Raw genomic sequence first — 23,271 nt, 5'->3', positions numbered from 1 at the left:
GGTATAAAGTCATCTGTATGACTCTTTAAGTTAGCTCTATAATAGTATGAGGTATAAAAAGTCATCTGTATGACTTTATTTGTTTGCTCTATAATGACAGGAGGCATAAAAAGTCATCTGTATGACTTGATTCATAATGCTTTATAGTAGAATGATATATTAAAAAGTCATCTGTATAACTCTATTTAGGCAGCTCTATAAATGAAATCATGTAGGCCTAGGCTACAAAAAGCCATCTGAATGACTTTTTGTTATTTTCTCTATGTAAGAGCAGAAGGTATAACAAGCCATCTGTATGACTTTATTTATGTTTGCTCTATAATAACAATAGGCATAAAAAGGCATCTGTATGACTTTATTCATAATGCTTTATAGTAGAATGATAAATTAAAAAGTAATCTGTATGACTTTATTTAGGCTGCTCTATATATGAAATTGTGTAGGCCTAGGCTAAGAAAAGCCATCTGTATGACTTTGTTGTTTTCTCTATGTATCAGTGGGGTAATGTAATTACCCCATCTTCTGTATGACATTTTAGTGGATCATATATTAAATGAGAAAATCAAAAAGTATTTTGTATAACTTTATTCATGTTTCTCTATTTGATGTTCAAGATGTCATACAGTCATACCTAATTTGATGTTGAAAAAATCATACAGAAGACTATATCATTCTCCATGTTTAAAGGAAACACATTATTGTCTATTGTTTGACTTTATAGTGCTTTGCATATAAGAGTAAATGACAATATTTATTGCTTAGAGTATGAAGAACCAATGACTTTAATAGTCAAACATTGCTCACCCAAGTAATTTGTATTTCTAATTTAAAAAAAACAAACATAAAAGGTATATGCTACTATTATACGAGTATAATAACTATGAGGTAGATTTATATCAAAATATTCAAGCAAATCATACAACCTACTAGGTGTCTTACCTTAGCCTACATAAGGTAGGCTATCAGTGGAAGTCATTAAGTCTGCAAAACTACCAATAGGGTAGCCTATACATCGATACTTTCTTTTAGAATCCCTAATATTTACCTTTAAACTGCTTCATGGTCAAAAGATCCTAGAGTGCCGAACATCCTAGTTACATCACGACTAGGCCTAGTCTAGCAAAGCTCTTTTCAAGAAGCATTCCTTAAAAGTATTTTTCAAAGAAAGGAGCTTTGCTGAACTAGGTTGCGATTTCTGTTTTACCAGAACATATAAGAAAACAACACTTTCTAAGGATTTATGCTGATTTATTTATTTTTGGCTCATTTTCTGCTGTTTAACAGCACACGTTGTTTATTTTTGAAATTGGCTACGAATTTTACTATTGGAATACATTATGTATACTGGCGATCTTTCTCCTTGAAAAATGAATTATTGGTTTTTCACACTAATTTAAGACGTATATGGCTGTGTAAGTTTGCACTTGAACAATTTAATGAATTAGTTTTCATTTTAGGCGTCCAACTGGATATGATCAAGTAAATTTAATAAAAGACAAACTTGGTGAAAATTATTTTTTGAATTTAAGGCTGTAATACTCATATTAGTAAAGTGTTTGCATACGAGAGGATACAGCAAATCTAGTATCACCCACATAACAATTCATTACCCATCTTATAATATTTTAGAAAAAATTCAACAATATTTACCTATGTTTTGTGTATCTTTGAAATTATATATTTTCATAACTTTAGAAAATCTCTTCTTCATAGGTTAGGTATGAACGACCAAAGATCAGAATTCTAGAATATATCGACGACGTTTCAGAAAGTGTTTCAAGGGATGTTGAAATAACTCAAAAGCACTCTTTGCATACTGCTACTACTATTGCTACTTCTACTATTCCTATTATAGCTACGACCACTACAGATGAGGCTAAGGGTAGAAAGTTGAAACTTTCAGCGAGTGCTTAGGAGAATGTTAAACTAAATAAAAAATACACTCTGTAAAAGCAGGCTAGAGAAAGGGCGTATCAGTAGTATTTTAGGAATGGTGTATGGTATTAAGTTGAAACTGGAAGTTGAATTTCGTAATTTTACAAAAATTTTCAATTTTTGTAATTTTACAAAAGTCATTTTGTAAAATTACTTAAGTTGTCAAAGTAATTACTAAAATTACTAATAAAATTACAAAAAGTTGTAATTTTACAACTTTTTGTAATTTTACAAAATCAATTTTTAGTAAAAATTGATTTTATAATAAGTCTTCTTTCGGATTTTCTTTGAAATCATCATAAGTTTCTTTGCGTTTTAAACTTTTAATTTTAACCGAAATAATAGTTACCATTTCTAAATCAGTATTAGATGGCAATTTTTCTCATCCGGAAGTTTTTTCAAAACACATTTTTCAACTTTTGGTTGCTATGGGCTGTGATCTGCTTCTTACTAGGTTGCACCAACTGCTACAACCATGAAAAAAGGAGAATATTTGAAATATGCTTTTTTTTCATTCCAATGAAAATGACTATGTCAATAAAAACCAAAGGAAAATTAATTTAAAACTGAAAAAAGACAATCTCAAAACAGTGTAACCTGCTCAAATTTATAAACGAATTTTGTATCGTTACAACTGAGCGACTCAAACTTCAATCTTCCATTTCTAGGAGAGTCCTTTAGCCACTATACTGTTCGTTTGACGATATAAACGCATTTTTAGATTTTATGATATTAAATATTTGGACATTATCCAAGAAGCATACATTAAGGAAATTAATCATACTTCACTTATTATTTTTTTGAAGGGTGTGAAATAAGCACTATTCAATAAACATATGCTTGGCAAATTTTGATTTGGATCTATATGGATTGAACGCTATGCATCAATTTGTAATCGGTAAACTAGTAGACTTTCATAAAATACTTTTGGTGGCAAATTTCAAAATAGGTGTAAACAATTTAGCAAACTGAAATAACCTTTATGTGAAGTTGGAACTAATGTCTTAGTTACGTCTCTTGAGGAATGGAACCCAATTAAAAAAAATTAAATAGTTTTTTTTAAGTAATTTCGTAAAATGAAAGAACCAATGGAATAGCTAGGCTTTTCGAAGACCAGAAAACAGCCTGACCTTTTCAGGTGAAGCGAATAAGAAAGGCCTCTCTAAAAAATTGTCTTCCATTCTTACATACTAAAGTGATCGGATAAGTAAGCCTCCAGAGATACAGAAGCATCTAATGAAGATATCCAAAGATAATGATCGTGGTTACTGTGACAGATGCACCATAGTACAGGACAAACCACGGACACTAGTAATAAAAAAAATAGCATAAAACCCCTAATAAGGTACATCATTGGAATCACCTTAGCCAAGACCCAAAATCAACTTTTCGGAGAAAAAAAAAATGTATTTTCCTATGTAATATAATTGATGACGTTATAATCGTAGTTCACGGCCATATGTGACGCAATAGGTATCAAACAGTTTGTAGTAACGAACTATAAGTAAGGAGCAACCCGGGTCAATAGTAACCGAAACTCTAAAAAACGGAATTTTAATTCCAATTGATACATCAAAAGAATCAGATTATTATGCTGATTTCAAACATATAAGTTTCATCAAGTTTAGTCATACCTATCAAAAGTTACACGCCTGAGAAAATTTGCCTGATTTTCGAAACAAGGAGGAAACACCCCCTAAAAGTCATAGAACCTTAATGAACCCTACTGTAGAGGTTTCAAGCTCCTATTTGCAAAATTGTGGAATTCTGTATTTTTTTGCCAGACGAAAGATCACGGATACGTGTATATTTGCCTTTTTGTTATTTTTTTCCCCCAGGGGTGATCGTGTCGACCCAGTGGTCGGTCCTAGAATACCGTGGGAGGGCTCGTTCGAACCGAAATTAAATATTTTAGTGCTCTTTTTAAGTGACCCAAAAAATAGAGGCCAACTAGGCACCCTTCCACGCTCGTTTTCCCCAAAAGTCACTTGATCAAAATTTGAGATAGCCATTTTGTTCAGCATGGTCGAAAAATATAATACCTATGTCTTTGAGGATGACTTATTCCCCCTCAGTCCCCGGGGGAAGGGCTGTAAATAATGAACTATGCCCAATGTTTACATATAGCATTGGTTATTGGAAAGCATACATACATTTTCAGGGGAATTTTTGCTGGTAGTGGGGTGGAGGGTGTATCGAGGGTTACGTGGGAGGATCTTTCCACGGAGGAAGGGAAATCACTATGAAGGGGCGCTGGATTTCCTAGCATTTTTAAAAAAACGGTCGGAAGTTTTCAACTGAAAGTAAGGAGAAACATTAAAACTTAAAACGAACAGGAATTATTCCGTATATGAAAGGGGCTGTCCCCCCCCTCACCCAACACCTCGTTCTTTACGCTAAAATTTGACTCTGTCACACAACTTTATTTTTTAAAACAATAAAGAACTTTAGCGTAAAGAGCGAGGCGTTGAGGAGGGGACATCCCCTTTCATTTACGGAATAATTTCTGTTCGTTTTAAGTTTTGATGTTGCTTCTTACTTTCAGTTAAAAAAAAACGTATTTTTTTTATTCAAAGAGATACAAGAACAAGGTCATATTCAGGGGAAGAAACAAGAGATTGCAACAAATGATAGAAAATTAATTAGGATACCTTGAAGAAATTAGATTAATATCATTTATATGGCTAACAGTGATAGGAACGTCCTTCCTTATAATGCTAGTTCCTGCTAAAGAAAAGCTAAAAGCTTTTTTCTGTCTTCTAATCAAAGACAGCATATTATTGCTCTATTTTGGCAATATGCATATTTTTATCACTTTCAGTATTAGTTTATTACAGATTTATGAAAAGAAAATCAGGACTTCTTGTGGGATTTTCAGATGGATCTCTTTCAATTGCAAATTGAAAGTTCTAGCTGCCTTTTTAAGAGTCAAAGGTGACAGAAAGGTAATCACTCCATCCTACGTCCATCAATTACCCAAACATATCCAATAAAAATTTTGAGACAGTAATTTTTTTCAGTATAGTTGAAAGGTCCAGTAACTACATACAAATCAAAAGACTTTTTGTGCATACGGGTTGTAAAAAGAGCATAACCCAAGGTTGACTATGTGTTTTAGTTTTCAACTTTCAAAGAATTATGAGAGGGATAATCAGTTGAACAAGGGCATGCTGAGGGGAATGTTGAAATTAACATAAGACATTATAGGCGTTTTACCACAATGACCACTATTACGACTGCTATGACAACTACTTCTACTGAGTTCAAGCATATCATAGTAAAACTTTGACGACACATTTAGCGGGGTGTTGTTGAAAAACAAGACACACTTTGAGAAATCAGGTTGCAAAAGGGATGTGTGAGCAATTTCTCATGACTAACTCAGAGGATAAATTTCAGGGCGTGTTGAAAGAGACATTGAAACAACCCAAAAGGCACCCTGTGCATACTCCTACTGCTACTACTGTTGCTACTTCTGCTACTACTATTAGTATTCTACGACCACTAATACTGAGGCTAAGGGTGGGAAGATGAAACTTTCAGGGAATGTTCAGGGGGATGTTGAACTAAATAAAAACATAATGTCTAAGAACATGCTATAAAAAGGGTGTATCAGCAGTATTCCAGGAATGGTTTAGGGCATTAAGTTGAAACCTCAAGTGCCCATCAAGAGGAATGTTGAACCAACTGAAAGGTTCTATGTGCATACTACCCCAAACATTCTAATACCACTAGAAATTCTATTATCAAAGTAAGGGTATTAAGGAGACATTTTCAGATAATGTTGGGGGGTAGGTTAAATTAAAATGAAACACGACGTATGCAAGGAGACTGTCAAATGGGCTAAATAAAAATAAAGTGTAACTGCGTCTAGGTTGTCAAAATAGCATAAATAAAACTTTATGGGAAGGGTATTAAATTTTATTTGTTAGGAAAACTTGATGAGGTATAAAACTAAACTGAACAATGCTATGAGTGTCAAGATTTTCTAAGGATGTATGTTGTTAAACAAATTTGACAAGTTTTCCCAACATATAAACAGTAAGCGAAACTATGGATTCGCAAAGGAAAAAAAACACAAAAAATATTTTAGATGTCCTCTTCTTTTCTAATGAAAAATACTATATCAAACAAAATGATCAAAAATTAATCTTAAAAACATTAACAAAAATAGCGTTACTCTTAAAAAATAGTGATAATCTTAAGAAAATATTGTCACTCCTGAGTGACTCGAACTTCAATCGTCCCTCTCTGGGAGTGAGTCCTTTACCCACTGAGCTGTTAGTTCGATATTACAAAAGTATTTTAGGGTTTTATGATATTATATATCTGGGCATTCCCCAAGCAGCAGAAATTAAGGATATTACCCATAATTCACTTATTATTTTTTAAAGGTGTGAAATAATCATTATTCAAGAATCCTATGCTTGACAAAGTTTGAATTGGATACTTATATACTTTGAACACTATGCGTCGATTTTTAATTTGTAAACTAAATAACTTTCAAAAAAGGTGTAAAGAATTTAGCTAACTGAAGTATCCTTTGAGTGAAGTTGGGACTAGTTTCTTAGTAACGTCTCTTAGGGAATGTAAGCCAATGCAAGGAAATTGACTGTTAAAAAAAAGTTTCTTATAATGAATGAGCTAACTGAAAAGTAAGGCTTTTAGAGGACCAGAACATAACTTGATCTTTTCAGATAAGGCAAATAAAAGAGGCCGCCCTATAAACTCGTCTTCCATTCTCATAAACTAAAGTGATTGGAGGGCTACCAATCCACCTCCAATACCCTTGAAGTTGCCTTACCATCAAACATATTCGACCAATAATTTGAACTAGTCATTTTGTTTGATTTATTTCAAAGTTTAGTTCACTAAACCTCCGGGGATGAATCATTCAGATGATTCTAAAATATTAAGTTTTACAGTACAAAGCAAGTGTTGAAGATATCCTAAGATAATGATCGTGGCTACTGTGGTAGATGTACCAGAGTACAGGACGAACCACGGACAATAGTAAATAAAAAAAATAGAATAAAACCCCAAATAAGGTACATCATTGGAATCACCTTAGCCGAGCCACCAAATCAAACTGCATGTTCATACTTAAGATAATTCATAACGTTATATTCCTAGTCCACAGCCATAAATGACGCAAAAGGTATAAGATAAAACAACAAGGTCATACTCTGGGGAGGAAGAACAAGGTCATATTCTGGGGAAGAAGCTACATATTGCAACCCATGATAGAAAATCAATTAGGATATGTTGAAGAAATAAAATTAGTATCCTTTAATTGGCCAACAGCGATGGCAACGTCCTTCGTTTTGATACTAGTTCCTACTAAAGAACAACTAAAACCTTTTTCCTGTGTCTTCAAATTAAAAACAGTACTTTATTGCTCTTTTCTGCCAGTATACTTATTCTCATACTTTCAGCACTGGCCTGTTGCAGATCAATGAAACAACAAATCATAGACAGCGCAATGGTTCTGTCTAAGTAAAGTGTGATGTGTGCACAAGGTGCTATTTTTTCACCAAGGCACCTCGCATAAGAGGACTTCTTGTGAAAATTTCGGAAAGAGATCTTTCAATTGAAAATTGAAAGTTTTAGCTTCCTTTTTAAGACCCAAAAGTGATTGGAGTGTAAGCCTCCCTCTCCCCTACTCCGTCCATCAATTCCCAAAACATATCCAATCAAAATTTTGAGACAGAAATTTCTTTCAAACTAGTTGAAAAGTCCGGTAGCTAAGTCTAACATTACGACAAGACATAATTTACGTCTTATGATTACTATAACTACTACTTCTGAGTTTAAGCATATTATGGTGAAACTTTCAAGGCAAATTTACCGGGTTGTTCTGAAAATCAAAACACACTTCGAGCAATCAGGTTGCCAAAAGGTTATATGAGTAATTTCTCAGGATTAGCTCAAAGTATTAAGTTGAAACTTTCAGGGCGAGTTGAAAGCGACGTTGAAATAGTCAAGAGGCACAACAAACATACTGCTACTACTGCTGTTACTTTTGCTGCTTGCTACTTTTTAATATTAGCAATATTACTAATATTGCTACGACCACTACTACTGAGGCTTAGGGTAGAAAGTTGAAACTTTCAGGAAATATTTAGGGGAATGTTGAACTAAAGAAAAACAAACTCTGTAAAAACAGGCTAAAGAAAGAGCGTATCTGAAGAATTCTATGAACGGTCTAGGGTATTAAGTTGAAACTTCCAGTGCATATTATGGTGGATGTTGAACCGACTAAAAAGTTTTATATGTATACTACCCCTAGTATTCTACTATTACTAGTAATTCTACTATTAACACCAACTGTATTAAGGAGAGATTTTCAAATAATGTAGCGGGATATTTTAGATTAAATTAATACATGTTGTATGTATAGAAACTGTCATATAGGCTAAATAAAAACATTGTTTAAGTGCATCTAGTAGAAATAAAATTTTCTGAGAAGGGTAATAAGTTTTATTTGTGATTAAACTTGACAAGGTATAAAACTAAATTAAAAAATACTATGAATGTACAGATTTTCTAAAGGACAGATGTTATGAAGAATGTTTAATATATAAATATTTCCAACATATGTTGAATGTTAAATATAAATTTTTCCAACATATAAATAGTAAGCCAAACTATAGATTCTTATTAAAAAAAAAAAAATTGAAATATTCTTTTCTTTTCCAATAAAAAGACTATGTTAATTAAACTCGTCACTACTGAGTGACTCAAACTTCAATCTTCTATCTCTGGGAGAAAGTCCTTTAGCCACTGTGGTGTTCGTTCGATAATAAAAAGGCATGTTTAGGGTTTATGATATTATATAGATGGGCATTACCCAAACAGCATAAATTAAGGAAATTACGTTTCATTGATTATTTTTTTGAAAGATGTGAAATAATTACTATTCATGAGACATATGCTTGACAAACTTTGATTTGGATCTATATATATTTAATATTATGCACCAATTCGTAATCAGTAAACTAATAAACTTTCATAAGCTAATTTTAATGGAAAACTTCAAAAAAGAAGTAAACAATTTAGCAAACAGAGTTAATATTTATGGAAAGTTGGAGCTAGCGTCTTAGTTTTGTCTCTAGGGAAATGGGACCCAATGCAAGAAAATTGACAAATTTTTTGAAGTAATTAATAATAATGAAAGAGCTAATGGAGCATTTAGGATTTTAGAAGGCCAGAACACAATCTCACCTTTTAAGGTGGGCCAAATAATAAAGATTCCCCTAAAAACTCGTCTCCCAATCCACCTTTAATACCCTTTTAGTTGCTTTACCACCAAACACATTAGACAAAAAATTTTAACTAGTCATTTGTTTGAAATATTTTAAAGTTTAGATAAGTAAGCCTCTGGGGATGAATCATTACGGTGATTCTCAAATATTGAGCTTTATAGTACAAAGCATGTGATGAAGAAATCCTAAGATAATGATCGTGGTTACTGTGGTAAATGTACCATAGTACAGGACGAACACCGGAATATAGTATTCCGAAAAATGGCACGACACCCCAGTAAGGTACACCATTGAAATCACCTTCGCCGAGACCCACAATCAATGTTGAAGAACAACAGAGCCATATTCTGGAAAAGAACCTACAGAATGCAGCATCTAGCAGAAAAGCAATTCAAAAGCCTTGAAGAAATAAGATTAACATCCTTTAAATGGCCAATAGTGAGCGTTGACATTACCATAAGACTTTATTTGCGTCTTACTGCTGTTGTTACTGTTACGACACACACAGAAACAGACACAGAAAGAAACACACAAACACAAAGAGAAAGACACAAAGACAGGTACTTCCGTTAAAAGCACAGTCAAAACCTAAAACTCTAGAAGAGTTAGACTACTCACTTTCAAGTGGGCTATTTTGCTGTTATGTGAATAAACATCTCTACGTATTTCCAAAAATATTTTCCAGATTTTGAAATTCCGAGTTCGTTCTGTGTCTCCTCTGCTATCTGTCTGTTAATCAAAGCTGTAATGGTTTGGTATGACGCTAAATCAATTGTTGACGACTTTTCTGTTAATTTCCATAAATGATTTAATCTTACTGAATCAATACGTGGAATGTCTGAATCCAGCAGCTGTAAATGAAAAGAATATTAATCATTTAAATGGATGAAAGATTAAATATAATCTAGTATTTATTAGTATGTAAGACTTTATGGCATGATCAGTTCAAAATACAACAAAATACACATTAATGACTACCGTGAGCAAAAACCTCTAATGAAAACTTAAGGACGAAAAACATGAAAAATTATCTTTTATTATGGAAGCAATGACGTGTCATCTTTTTCCACTTTTCCTTCTCCACTACTAGCAGTGGACTCAACAGTATTCAGGGGTGGGGAGGGGTCAGTGATACATTTTCCATGTTCGAATTTTCTTCTGCGAAAGTTTCTATAGTGGGCCGGGAGAAAATGCTTTTCCAATCAAAATTCGAAATGTTATTTTTCCGTTTGACAAATTAATATTTCTTTTTTAGGATAAAAATGGATACGAAAAATTTATTTAAAATAATTTAAGAAGCATTTTATTTAAGATTACCACTTTTCTAGCTTTTGTTTAAACAAAATTCTGCATGCCTTCAAGTTGGAGTAAAACCTCCAAAGCCCATGGGCAAGGGTTGTAAGTTATATTGGACCACATAAAGTTTCCATGCAAGGGTTGGTCGTAGGATGCCACTGATTGAATTGGAACTGAGAAGTTCTAGTGACCTCTTCAAAAGTCAAGAGTCAATTGGGCATCCAGCACCCCTCCAATCCCATCATTTCCCAAAACCTATCAAATCAAAATTTTAAGAGCAATTTAAGGCTGCAATCTGTCTAGCATCACTCTTTTTTCAACCAGTGTCTCTGTAAATTGAATCAACTGTGACAACAAAAGACAAAAAAAAAACATGCATTTATTATCTTTCTTCTGAAAACAAGCAAAAGTTCACATTTTGTACATTGCAGCTTGAAACCTCTATGGTAGGGATGAATCTAATCAAGTGATTTTTACTAAGATTTCTAGCTTTTACTATTAACCCTGAGAGTAAAACTAAAACAAATAAACATACATCCAAAATCTTTCTTCTTGAAAAAATGTATACAATTCCACATTTTGAAGATGGGAGTATGAAGCATCTATAGTAATGATCATAAAGTGAGGTGCCCTTATTTGCAGTTTGTTAGAACAGACTATCAAACAGTGCGTGGTAACGAACTGTAAGTAAGGAGCGACCCGGCTCAATGGTAACCGAAACTCTATAAAACGAGTTTTTGATAATAAGAGATAAATCAAAAGAATCAGATTTCAATGCTGAATTCAAGTATATAATTTTCATCAAGTTTAGTCCTACCCATCAAAAGTTACGCGCCTGAGAAAATTTGGCTGATTTTCGAAAAAAGGGAGAAAGACCCCCTAAAAACTATAGAAACTTAATGAAAATCATATAATCATATTAAGCGTATCAGACAACCCTACTGTAGAGGTTTCAGGCTCCTATCTACAAAATTGTAAAATTTTGCATTTTTTGCCACAAGAAAGATCATGGATGCGTGTTTTTTTGTTTGTTTTTTTTTCCCCCAGGGGTGATCGTATCGACTCAGTGGTCCTAAAATATCGTGGAAGGGCTCATTCGAACGGAACTTAAAAGATCTAGTGCCCTTTTTAAGTCACCAAAAAATGGAGGGAAACTCGGCCCCCTCCCACGCTCATTTTTTTCCCAAAGTCACCCGATCAAAATTTTGAGATAGCCATTTTGTTCAACATGCTCGAAAATATGATAAAAATGTCTTTTAGGATGACTTAATCCCCCAAAGTCCCCGGGGGGAGGGCTGAAAGTTATCAACTTTACTCAATGTTAACATATAGTATTGGTTATTGGGAAGTATACAGACGTTTTCAGATGGGATTTTTTTTGGTAGGTGGGGGGAGCGGTGGGTCGGGGGTTATATGGGAGGATCTTTCCATGAAGGAAGTTTTCATGGGGGAAGGGACATTGCTATGAAGGGGGCGCCGGATTTCCCAGCATTGTTAAAGAAAAAGATCAGAAATTAAATAAAAAAAAAAGTTTTTCAACTGATTTCAACTGATTGTGATTAAGGGGTCATTTTTAAAGAACTTGAAAAAAAACTCGAACCTTAGCTTAAAGAGCAGGGTATTGACAAGGAGGCGAACCCCCTAATATACGTGTTAAAAATTTATGAATATAGAAGTTCGTTACTTAAGTTGATTCGTAAGTTACGTATATATATTACTAATAAAAACGTTCGTAAATAAAATCAAACAAGTTTCGAGAAAGCCATTTAACCAAATAAAAATAAAATTAATACGCAAATTTTGTTTTAATTGTTCATGTACGATGAGCCAAAATCAAAACCTGAATTAATTCAAAAACGTTCAAAAATTAAATAAAAAAAACAAGTTTTTTTAACTGAAAGTAAGGAACGACATTAAAACTTAAGACGAACAGAAATTATTCTGTATATGAAAGAGACTGTCCCCTCCTCAACGCCTCGCTCTTTACGCTAGTTTTTTATTGTTTTAAAAAATAAAGTTGCGAGACAGAGTCAAACTTTAGCGTAAAGAGCAAGGCGTTGAGGAGGGGACAGTCTCTTTCATATACAGAATAATTTCTGTTCGTTTTAAGTTTTAATGTCGCTCCTTACTTTCAGTTTAAAAAACTTGTTTTTTTTATTTAATTTCACAAGAAGCTCTTGGGACAAACAATTTTATTTAAATGTACTCATTTTATTCAGTTGAATTTAAGTACCAAAAGAAAGAGGGTCAATTTGACAGTTGAATTCCAAGTTTAAATTTAGTTCTTCTTTTGCTATTCTGTAACTTTTTCCAAATGTCTGGAGATGTCCAAGAATCTCAATTTGACAAGAGGAATTGTCCTGTTATGAAAGAGGTATATTTTACAATGTCATCCCTCTGGAAGCTGTTCTTAAGGTCTTTACTCCTTCTGTAGCTTATTTTAAGGCTTAGGAAATTGTATAAAGATTAGTCTACACCTGTTGTAATCTTGTGATACAATGAATTTTCCATAATTTTGGATTGAGTCTGATTCTCTTTTAGTCTAGGGTTGGGACATAATATATTAGAATTATATATGTTATAGATTAAATTGATTTATCCTTTTGCCAAGAATCATTATCGTTTAAATTTGCTGAGTTTTGTTTCACTTTGCATGCAAATTCAGTTACTCTTTTTATTTCAGAATTAGAAACCCTACCTGATAAAAAAAAATAATGCATTCACTCTGACACTTATATTTTGTCAATTTTATCCTATGTATCTGAGAAAAGGATGTTGATATAAAATTTAATCACTGATACTTAAATTTTGATAATGAATTTATTCACTCTGACACTTAGATTTTGTCAATGTTATTCTATTTTTCCGACAAAGGATGTTGATGTAGAATTTAATCACTCTGATACTTAGATTTTGTCAATTTTATCCGACTTATCCGACAAATGATATTGATAAAGAATTTATTCATTCTAACACATATTTTTGTCAATGTTATCTAATGTATCCGACAACTGATGGTGATAAGAAAAATATTATTAAAGATTTTATTCACTCTGATACTTAGATTTTGTCAATGTTATTAAAACGTATCTGTCAAAAGACATTGATAACGAATTTATTCACTCTAATACTTTGATTTTCTCAATTTTATCAAGTGCATCTGACAAATGATGATGATTATGGATTTATTTGCTCTGATACTTAGATTTTGCGCCTAAGATGGCTAAGGAGGAGGTAGCCTACTAAGTAAGTTTCCATTTGTTCCTCATAAGTTTTTTGCATAAGGGGCTTGTGGATCCTAAGCTTGAAGTTAGAATGTCTCTAGCCTCCCCTTATTTTAAAAGACATAAAAGTGTTAGGAGACAACAAAGTGATTTCTGGCATATGGGAACTTTCCTTTGTGGGAACTTCAAAGCTGAAACTTCCAACACTTGTATACAGGAGATATAAAGGTGATGCCATTATAACTTATAAGTTAATGAGGGCTAATATACTCCCAGTATTATTCCCAACTGTTGGTAGGAAATAAGAACTAGGACTACCATCACAACCCTCTTTAATACCTGGCTAAAACTCTTAGCTATTTATTTCCGAGGCTTTGTCAATGCCCTATGTGCCCCAGATGGCTCATGAGGAATTAGCCTACTAAGTAGGCTAATTCCTCAGCTAATTTATCTATTATGGGTTGCCTCCCCGTAGTGGCATAATATTTGTAGGCATGAATATATAATGAGTCGGAGGTAATAGGCTTGAGACTGTCTGTGCAGGATTTCGACTCTTGTTGATAGAAGAGCATCGCCAAGTGCTGAAAACAATGTTGTAATCAAGATGGGCCAGGATTGCACAAAGCCCCCATTCATGGAGGTCCCAGGGACTTTTTGCTGTCCGGTTTTAAGCCGGCATAAGCGCTTCAGTTTAGAATTCAGAAGATGTGCGATCCCCGTTCTCCACTGGTAGCCGGGATCATTGCTTTTCCTGAGGCGAAAATAATTTCAATGATTTAAAGAACATGAAAATTGGAACTTGGAATGTTTCGACATTAAAAAATGACTATCGTATCGACATTTTGACTGACGAATTCAGACGATTAGAACTGGATTTATTAGGAGTTTCAGAAACTGATATCCCAGGGGTAGGAAGCATGAACTTAGGTGATGTGGAATTTATTTACTCAGGCAGGAAGGATGGGGTGTATAGGCAGGGAGTAGGGTTCATGATGAATAAGGAAGCTCCTAAGTCTTGTTTAGGTTGGGAAGGTATTAATAAGAGAATACTAATTGCTCATTATATGACTAAAAAGTTCAGGGTATCAGTCATAGTAGTATATGCCCCTGTAGAACCGACTGACGGAGACACTAGTGACTCAGATGAATTTTACTTACAGTTACAGGAGCAAATAGACAAGGTCCAAGTTTGTAATATGATGGTATTAATGGGATATTTTAACGCCCAGGTTGGTAGAAATTAGGATAGATGGTATCCAAGCCTAGGTAAATTTGGTATAGGAAAAGAAAATAGTAATCGATACAGACTTTTTCAATTTTGTAGGTGTAACAATCTAGTTATAACCAATACGGTGTTTGGTCATAAAATGGCTCATAAGTTAACATGGTATTCACGTGATGGTAAAACAGCAAACCTTATTGATTATATTATAGTAAACCGAAGATTGGCAGGATCAATACAAGAAAATAAGGTATATAGGAGTCCCTTTATTAGGCTAAAGTTAAAAGTAGATCACCATCTAGTAGAGTCTAGGGTTAATTTAAAGCTGAAATTTCAGAAGGGTAACAACCTCCCGGGAAGTTATGATTTTGGTAGACTCCAAGATGAGAATTTTAAAGAAACTTTCCAGGAAGAGTTAAATATCAATCTTCAGAGTTTAAAATTTGATAATGGGGAAGATGGTTGGAATAATTTTAGAAAAATAATTTGTGAAGTTGCTGAAGGTGTATTAGGGAAGAAAGCTAGAACTGCAGCTAAGAATATTATTAAAAAGCTTTATGTTTAATAGAAAGGAGAAAGGACTTGTACAAGAATTATCTGAGTGATAGATCATATGAAAACAAAAGGAATGTAAGGAAAGCGGAGAAAGGATTAAAATATGAACTAATGAGTTGTGAAGTGGAGGCTATGGATAAAATTGCCGAGGATCTGGAAGATACAACTAGACGATATAATAGTAAAATTCTGTACAGACATGTTAACAATTTGACAAGGAGTAGTCAATCCAGACTTGGCCCAGTTAAAGATAGGAATGGGGTCGCAATTAACGATAAGGAAAAAAACTAAAGCGAGATGGGCCGAACATTTTGAGAACTTGCTTAACCGAGATAGAGTTGCAGGAAAAAATATAGAGGAAAATGAAAAAGTTTGTGATACCTTGGATGTGAAGGAAGATTTGTTTTGTGAGTAGGAATTAGCGACAGTACTAAAAAGATTAAAAAATAATAAGGTTCCAGGTGCTGATATGCTGATAAATGATTTTCTTAAATATGGTGGCTCTGAGGTTAGAAATAAGTTATTGAAGATTATGAATATGATTTTTGAAAAAGGGGAAGCACCAAACGATTTTAGGAAAACCTTAATTAAGCCGCTCTATAAGAATGAGGATAAGAGTCAGTGTGGTAATTGTCGTGGGATCAGCCTGGTCTCAGTAGGTAGCAAATTACTTAGTAATATGATACTTTTAAAAATGAGAGATGCTGTAGACAAAGTTATAAGAGAGGAGCAGTGCGGTTTTAGAAAAGGTAGAGCATGTGTCGACCAAATTTTCACTCCTAGGCTAATAATTGGGAAGTGCCTGAGTTTTCAAACACCTTTGGTCCTCAGTTTTATACATTATGAGCAAGCGTTCAATTCTGTTGATAGAAGAGCTTTAGTAAAGGTTTTATCCTTGTATGGTATACCAGACAAATACATTAAAGTGATTGGTGCTATGTACGAGAATAACACTGCTGCGGTTAAGATAGGAAATGAGGTTAGTCAGCTGGTTTTGTATTAAATCAGGAGTTAAGCAGGTTTGTGTTCTATCCCCCTTTATATGGATTATTTTGATGGACTTTGTTTTAAGGAGCACAGGAAAGGCAATGGGAGACCACGGAATCAAATGGGGGGGGGGAAGTCTCTGGACTTGGATTATGGTGATGTTTTAAGCATCCTAGATGAAAGTGTGAGCAAAATGAATGAAGTTTTAGAGGTTTTGCGAATTCAGGGTGCTAGAATTGGTTTGAAAATTAATGTTAGATAGACTAAGTCACTAAGGCTAGGAATAAGTGAAGATGAAAAGGTGACGTTGGGTAATGAAAATATTGATCAGGTGGGCAGCTTCACTTACCTTGGTAGATTTATTAGTAAATATGGTGGGAGCAGTGAAGATGTTAAAAATAGAATAACCAAGGCTCAGGGTGTTTTTTCACAGTTAAAAAAAGTCTGGAAGAATAGGAAGATAAGTCTGCAAACCAAGATGAGAATATCCAAGATCAACCAAGATCAGACGTTATCGGGACATTTAAAAACAGGAAGAATTAAGGGTCGAGTGTAGTAGGCCATAGCAACAGCAACCTTATAAGAAAATCGAAACATATTTTCTTGTGATAATTATTGCTTCTAATCAGCAGTTGTACCAAACCAATCCTGCTCAAGTCATCCTCAGGGCTATACTGTGGTGTTTATCCTTCCAATAGTATAGTGCAGATGGTTTGATATCTTTCTATTCTCCCTTGTTGTTTTATTTATATTTTGTGTTTAAAGCTTTCTCCAATAGGCAATGTTTAGAAGTCCTCAAAAAAAAAAGTCCCCCCAGATCACAAAACAAATTCCAGTGAGAGTTTCATAGTGAAAGATACCCATCCTGGCTAGTCAAGCACGATATCTCAAAGTTCTTATGATAGCTCCAATTCGGAGAATAGGACAATGATAAGTGTAGGGGCTAATGTAACCATAAATGATGATAATGGGTTTCAAGAGGTCCTCTCTAGAAGTTCTAAAAAAAGGAAAAAAATCTCCCCAATTAAAAGCATTTCCCCTCTCCTTGCCCAAGATCCTCCCTCCAAAAACTTAGGAATTTACCTTAAAATTACTCCCACTACCCCCTTTGAAATAAAAATGATCACTGCAATAAGAGTTGCAATTTTTAAACTGCTAAAATCAATGTTCTCTCTTAACATTAACTGTGATGGATCTCTGCTAATAGCTGTAGAAGATCAGAAATCAGCAGATACAATAATTAACCTTAAATCCCTTCTGAATACCCCTACTATTGCATCTAATTGGAACCCAAAACAATCACCAAAAAAAATAGTAGTTTATAATGTTCCCCCAGAGATATCTACTCAGGAGTTAAAAGAAGGCCTCTCAGATAGGGCTGGAAACATAATCCCAGTTGAGGGTGTTACCCAACTTGGAAAACCTAACTCTAATGGCCTAAAAACTAGTAGATCCTTCTTATTCACACTGAAGGATAAAATTGATATCCCAGAAAAATTATTCCTATTTGGGCAAATCAAACCACACAAGGAATACAAACCTAAGCCTATCCAGTGTCAGAAGTGTTTCAAACTGGGACACACAACAAACAAATGCAATGAAATTCTCCAAGAGTGTAGTAATTGTAAAGCTTTCCATCCTAAAGAGTTGACAACTTGCAACAACACTCAGCCTACATGCATCAATTGCAAAGGCCCACATGAATCTACAAATAAATCATTATGCCCTGCATACAAAAAAAGAGCTCTAACACTCCAAATATCAACAGAGAAGGCCATCCCATACCCCTTTGCAGCAATGGAAGCAAATGCTGCCCAACAATACCAAATAAAGCCTGTAATGAAACCAACCAAAACCCCCAAGTCAAATGCCCCCAATGCATCTAGCACCCCAGATATAACACCAGCTTCTAAGCCCCCTAGCTCAAATCCCTATCAGAAGGAATCACCAAGCCAACAAGCCTCCTTGTCCAGTGAGACGAGGTCAGCCTGGCCCCCCTCCCAAGAGGAAACAAACAAGTAACACTACCAGGAATCAATCCCTTAACTAAGAAACAGGATGCACAACCGAAAATGCAATCCCCAAATATATGCTTATTCATTCTAAACTGTAATGCAGTTCAGGCCATGAACATATATCAAATACAGAAAACAAAAATGATTGCAGAATTGGCAAAAATCTACATCCCTGATGATATGCTCATTCAAGCAAAAAATATCTTGCTTTACTTTTAACAAAGCTGAACATTGATACACAGTCAAATGAAGAATAAATCAACAACACAATATATATCAATACTCCAATGGAATGTAAGATCACTCACAGAAAACGGGCTAAATGAACTAATATCATTTATGAATAATAATTCCATTAATATTACTTGCCTCCAGGAAACTCATTTAACCCAAAATCAACAAATTAAGTCTCCGGGATATACTATCCTGAGAAAGGATAGATCTTCAGAGAGAGAAGGAGGTGGGGTAGCTTTATTAGTTAATAATAATATAAAATTTTGTGGCATCAATTTTCCAGATTTTGCAAATGATGTTCATGTAATTGGTATCAGTGTTTTGCTGAATAATTTAAAAACCTACATAATAATCTTTTATAACCCTAATGGCCAAACTACAGATGCCAAGGATTTCTTTAATTATATAAATAATTCTAATATGTTAAAAAATATCATTATTTGTGGTGATTTCAGTGCCCACAGCCTTTTGTGGGGGAATAAACCAGCAAATAAAGGTGGTAAATTCATTGAGAATATGACTTCAAATAATAATGAATTAGCTGTTGCTACCCCTCCAAACCTGAACACATATTTCAACCCCAAAAGTGGCAGATTCTCCACAATTGACCTACAAATTGTGTCATCAAATTTTTTGAACAAAATTTACATAAATAAAATTTATAGTCTATGTACTGACCACTTTGCTATAGTTTGCTCCCTAAATGAACCTGCTGAAACTTTATCTCATACCTCCAAATATATGAACACTAAAGCAAATTGGTCTATGTTCCAAAATAAGCTAAATGATGAAATTACAAGTTTCACCCAAAGTTCATGCATTTGTAACACAACAGTTGACACACATGCTGAAGCCTTGACATCTTTACTAATAAATACAGCTAATCATGCTATCCTCAAGGCAACACCTAAGAAAACATTCCCTAAACAAATTCCTAAAGCATGGTGGACAAATGAGTGCCTAAATAAATGGAGGATAAAAAAGGCAGCTAGGACAGAATTCATTAAAAAACCATCACCTATTACACACTTATAAAAATTACTACCAGAATCTAATCTAAAAAGGACAATATTAGATGCTAAATATAAATACTGGAATAATTTTGCAAATAATTTCTCCAGAGAAACTCATGAGCCAATTATACATAAAGTCATTAGCCACATCTGTGGGAAAAAGATTTCCCCCAGCCCACTCCTGTATGAGCTTATACATAATAATACCCATTATGACAATGATAATGGTGAAACTAATCTATTTACAACTCTTTTTGTTAATAAGCTAACATCAAAATAATCAAAGCAAACTGTCCACAATTCCTATGAACCCAAGTTACCAACCACGCCCAGGATCCGAGTACATAACCAATCTATTTTCTATCCAGGAATTGAATAATGCAATACATCATATTAGGACCAAAACTAGCAGCAGTTATGACAATATACACCCTACATGGATAAAAAATCTCACAGCTTCTTACAAACAAGAACTGCTAAATTGTTATTATCATGCTTGGGCATCTTCTAGGTTCCCCAATATATGGAATTGTTCTTCCCTCATACCAATCCTAAAGAAAAATAAACCAAAATATAACCTCGAGTCTTATAGGCCCATAATGATTACACCTGTGATGGTGAAAATAATGGAGAAAATGATCTATCAAAGACTCCTCTGGTTTGTTGAAAAAAAAAATATGATCCCAAACACTCAAACTTGATTAAGAAAACACCACTCCTTAACAGATGCTTCCATTTTGCTAACAAATGCAATAAATGAATCTTTCTCAAAAAATAATGTCCTAGTGGCAGCTTTCCTAGATTTTGAAGGGGCATATGATAATGTGAACCACCAAATCCTTTTAAATAAACTTGCAAACCTTGGAGTACCCCTAAGCTAGTATCCTTTATTAAATCGTTTATAGAAGTGCGAAGTTTCATCGTTTGTGTTGGTTCAGCCTCTTCACTCCAAAAGACAATAACCAAAGGCCTACCTCAGGGAGCAGTCCTCAGTAGCCTCCTATTTGCCCTATATCTCTGGGACATGAACCTAACCCACACGAATCTACATTGTGCTGATGATCTGGTGCTATGGTCATCTGGCAACACCTTTCAGATAGCACAGTCAAATCTGCAAAAGTCACTTTTCCAGTTCGAAAAATTCTCTCAACATTCAGATTTACCCATTGCACCCACCAAGTCAAAAATAATCCAATTTCACCGGAAGCGAAACCATGTTAATGCAAAACTAACTCTAAATAAAACAACTATTCCAGAAGATAATCATATTAATTACCTAGGTCTCATGCTTGACCAAAAACTTAATTTCAACCTCCACATTTCAAACACAATAAAAAAAATGCTAGAAAAGCAAAAAGCAAATATACTAAAAAGACTTCTTTCCACACCCTGGGGCTGTAAGGAGAAAACCTTACTCCGGTTTTATAAATCACATATAAGACCCCATATTGACTATGGGCTCATTGTCTATGGCGCATGTGCAAACACCCAGATGCAAAAATTGAAACAACATAAAATTATATAATACGTCTCATATTTGGTCTTAGGAAACCCATAAGCACCAAATTTCTGCTTATGGAGAGTGGATTAGCAACAAAAAGGGAGAGATATAGCTTTCTTTTGACAAAACATCTTACAAAAATTGAATCAAATAGCTCACACTCATTACATAATTGGTTAAGAAATCCAGCCATGTATAGAGGTATTGTAGATGAGTATGCCAATATTCAAAAGAAGTTCCCTGTACCAGCAAATTCTATTGCACCTACTTTCCCCCAATCCCCTCCATGGAATTGGTCATCTCCCATAATAAATAATGAATTTTCAAAATGGAATAAAGATTTAACCCCCATTTCTTTTGTCCAGAAAAAATTTGCAGAACTTAATACAATTACCTATAAAAATCACTTCCAAATACTTGTTGATGGGTCGAAAATGAATGAGGAGGTTGCAATTGGTGTTTTCATTCCTCACCTGAAAATTGCAATGGGTGAAAGATTATTTAATAATTTATCTATAATGTCTGCTGAGTTAAATGCCATAATCATGGCATTAGAACACCTTAAGCAAAACCAACCTTTGATTGCACATTCGAATAATATTATCATCTATTCCAATTCTTTATCGAGCCTTAAGTTGCTGGCCTCAGCTCCACAATATAAGTTGAACATTGACACTTATCATTGTCTCAGTATTATTGATAATCTTGCTTCAAGTGGTATAAAAACTTATTTTCAGTATATTCCTAGCCACTTGGTATAAGTGGTAGTCATCAGGTTGATGAAATAGCTAAAAATGCTATAAATATTGACCAGCCAAGTGGGAGACCAATCCCAATTAGAGATATTTTCCGATGTAGGCTATCAGATATTATTTTTAATAAGATTAATCATATGATCTCCCCCTCTCCCAATAAGTATCTTTCTAAAATCTATCATAGAATTCGTTCTGGAACAAATGGACTAAATTTCCTTGCATTCTCATATAAGCTTTCTAATTCAAGTGGTTCAATTCCCCTGTCCCCTCTTTGCAGGCATTGTAATATGAATAGTGAAACAATTGACCATTGCCTATTTGAATGTAATATGCTGACGTCTGCACAACATACCTTGCTTTGTAAACTGTTAAAATACTTCAAACACCACAAAATCTCACTATCAGCCAAGAGCTTAGCCAACTATACCTCCACACAGAGCACAGAAATCGATATCTATCATCTTATATTTGAACTCCTTGAGTCAAAAGATCTACTGAAAGATATCTGAGAATATCTAATAAATAAGAGACAACCAAGACAGTAGCTCTGTAGCCCACAGAGTGAAGCAAAAAGAAGAGGGCTAAATAGTACCAACTGAATAGCCCACCTGCTGTGAATTAGAAGAAGAAGAGAATATTAGAAGCTACAGTGCTGACAGTGGTCAAATATGGCTCTGAAGCTTGGACACTCCGAAAAGCGGATGAAGATTTGCTAGATGTTTTCCAGAGAAATTGCTTAAGGATTGTTCTGGGTACCTGGCTGACTGACCATATTTCAAACAATAGGCTATATGAAAAATGTGGTTCAATACCGCTCTCTAGGGCTATATTGAAAGAAAGGTTGAGGTGGTTAGGGCACGTTGTGCGGATGAAGGATGACAGATTGCCGAAGATTGTTCTTTTCGGCCAACTATCTAGGGCTAAACGGAAAGCAGGTCGTCCCTGTCTGGGATGGGAGGACGTCATAAAGAAAGATTTAAAGGAAATGGGAACTTCGTGGGTGGGTGTAGAAAGGGAGGCTTTGAATAGATTGGGGTGGAGGAGGAGCGTGTGCAGCTGTGTTGTCCTCAGGCGGCTTGGTGCTGTGGTGAGTTGTTAGTAGTAGTAGTAGGTATCCATTTGTTCCTCATAAGTTTTCTGCATAAGGGACTTGTGCACCCTAAGCTTGAAGTTAGAATGTCTCTAGCCTCCCCTTATTTTAAAAGACATAAAAGTGTTGGAAGACAACAAAGTGATTTCTGGCATATGGGAACTTTCACATATAAACAT

At 34.5% G+C, this 23,271-nt stretch overlaps 1 protein-coding gene across 5 annotated transcripts in view; it reads right to left on the bottom strand.

Moving 5' to 3' along the window:
• LOC148947120 (uncharacterized) overlaps positions 1 to 23,271 on the bottom strand; it is a 188,646-nt gene that overhangs the window by 156,277 nt on the left and 9,098 nt on the right. For all 5 annotated transcript variants that reach the window (XR_016142422.1, XR_016142420.1, XR_016142421.1 and 2 more), the window contains exon 2: positions 9,819 to 10,051. Coding sequence is in view for 1 of the 5 variants with exons in the window: in XM_089096882.1 (XP_088953008.1) it covers positions 9,830 to 10,051 (222 nt within the window). In the remaining 4 variants the exon portion in view is untranslated. The remainder of the gene's footprint in view (positions 1 to 9,818; positions 10,052 to 23,271) is intronic.

The sequence above is a fragment of the Artemia sp. Qi Xiang Cuo genome, chromosome 11 (genome assembly GCF_049724085.1).
Source record: "Artemia sp. Qi Xiang Cuo chromosome 11, ASM4972408v1, whole genome shotgun sequence".
NCBI lineage: Eukaryota > Metazoa > Arthropoda > Branchiopoda > Anostraca > Artemiidae > Artemia > Artemia sp. Qi Xiang Cuo.
This window is presented reverse-complemented; position numbering and strand designations above follow the sequence as displayed.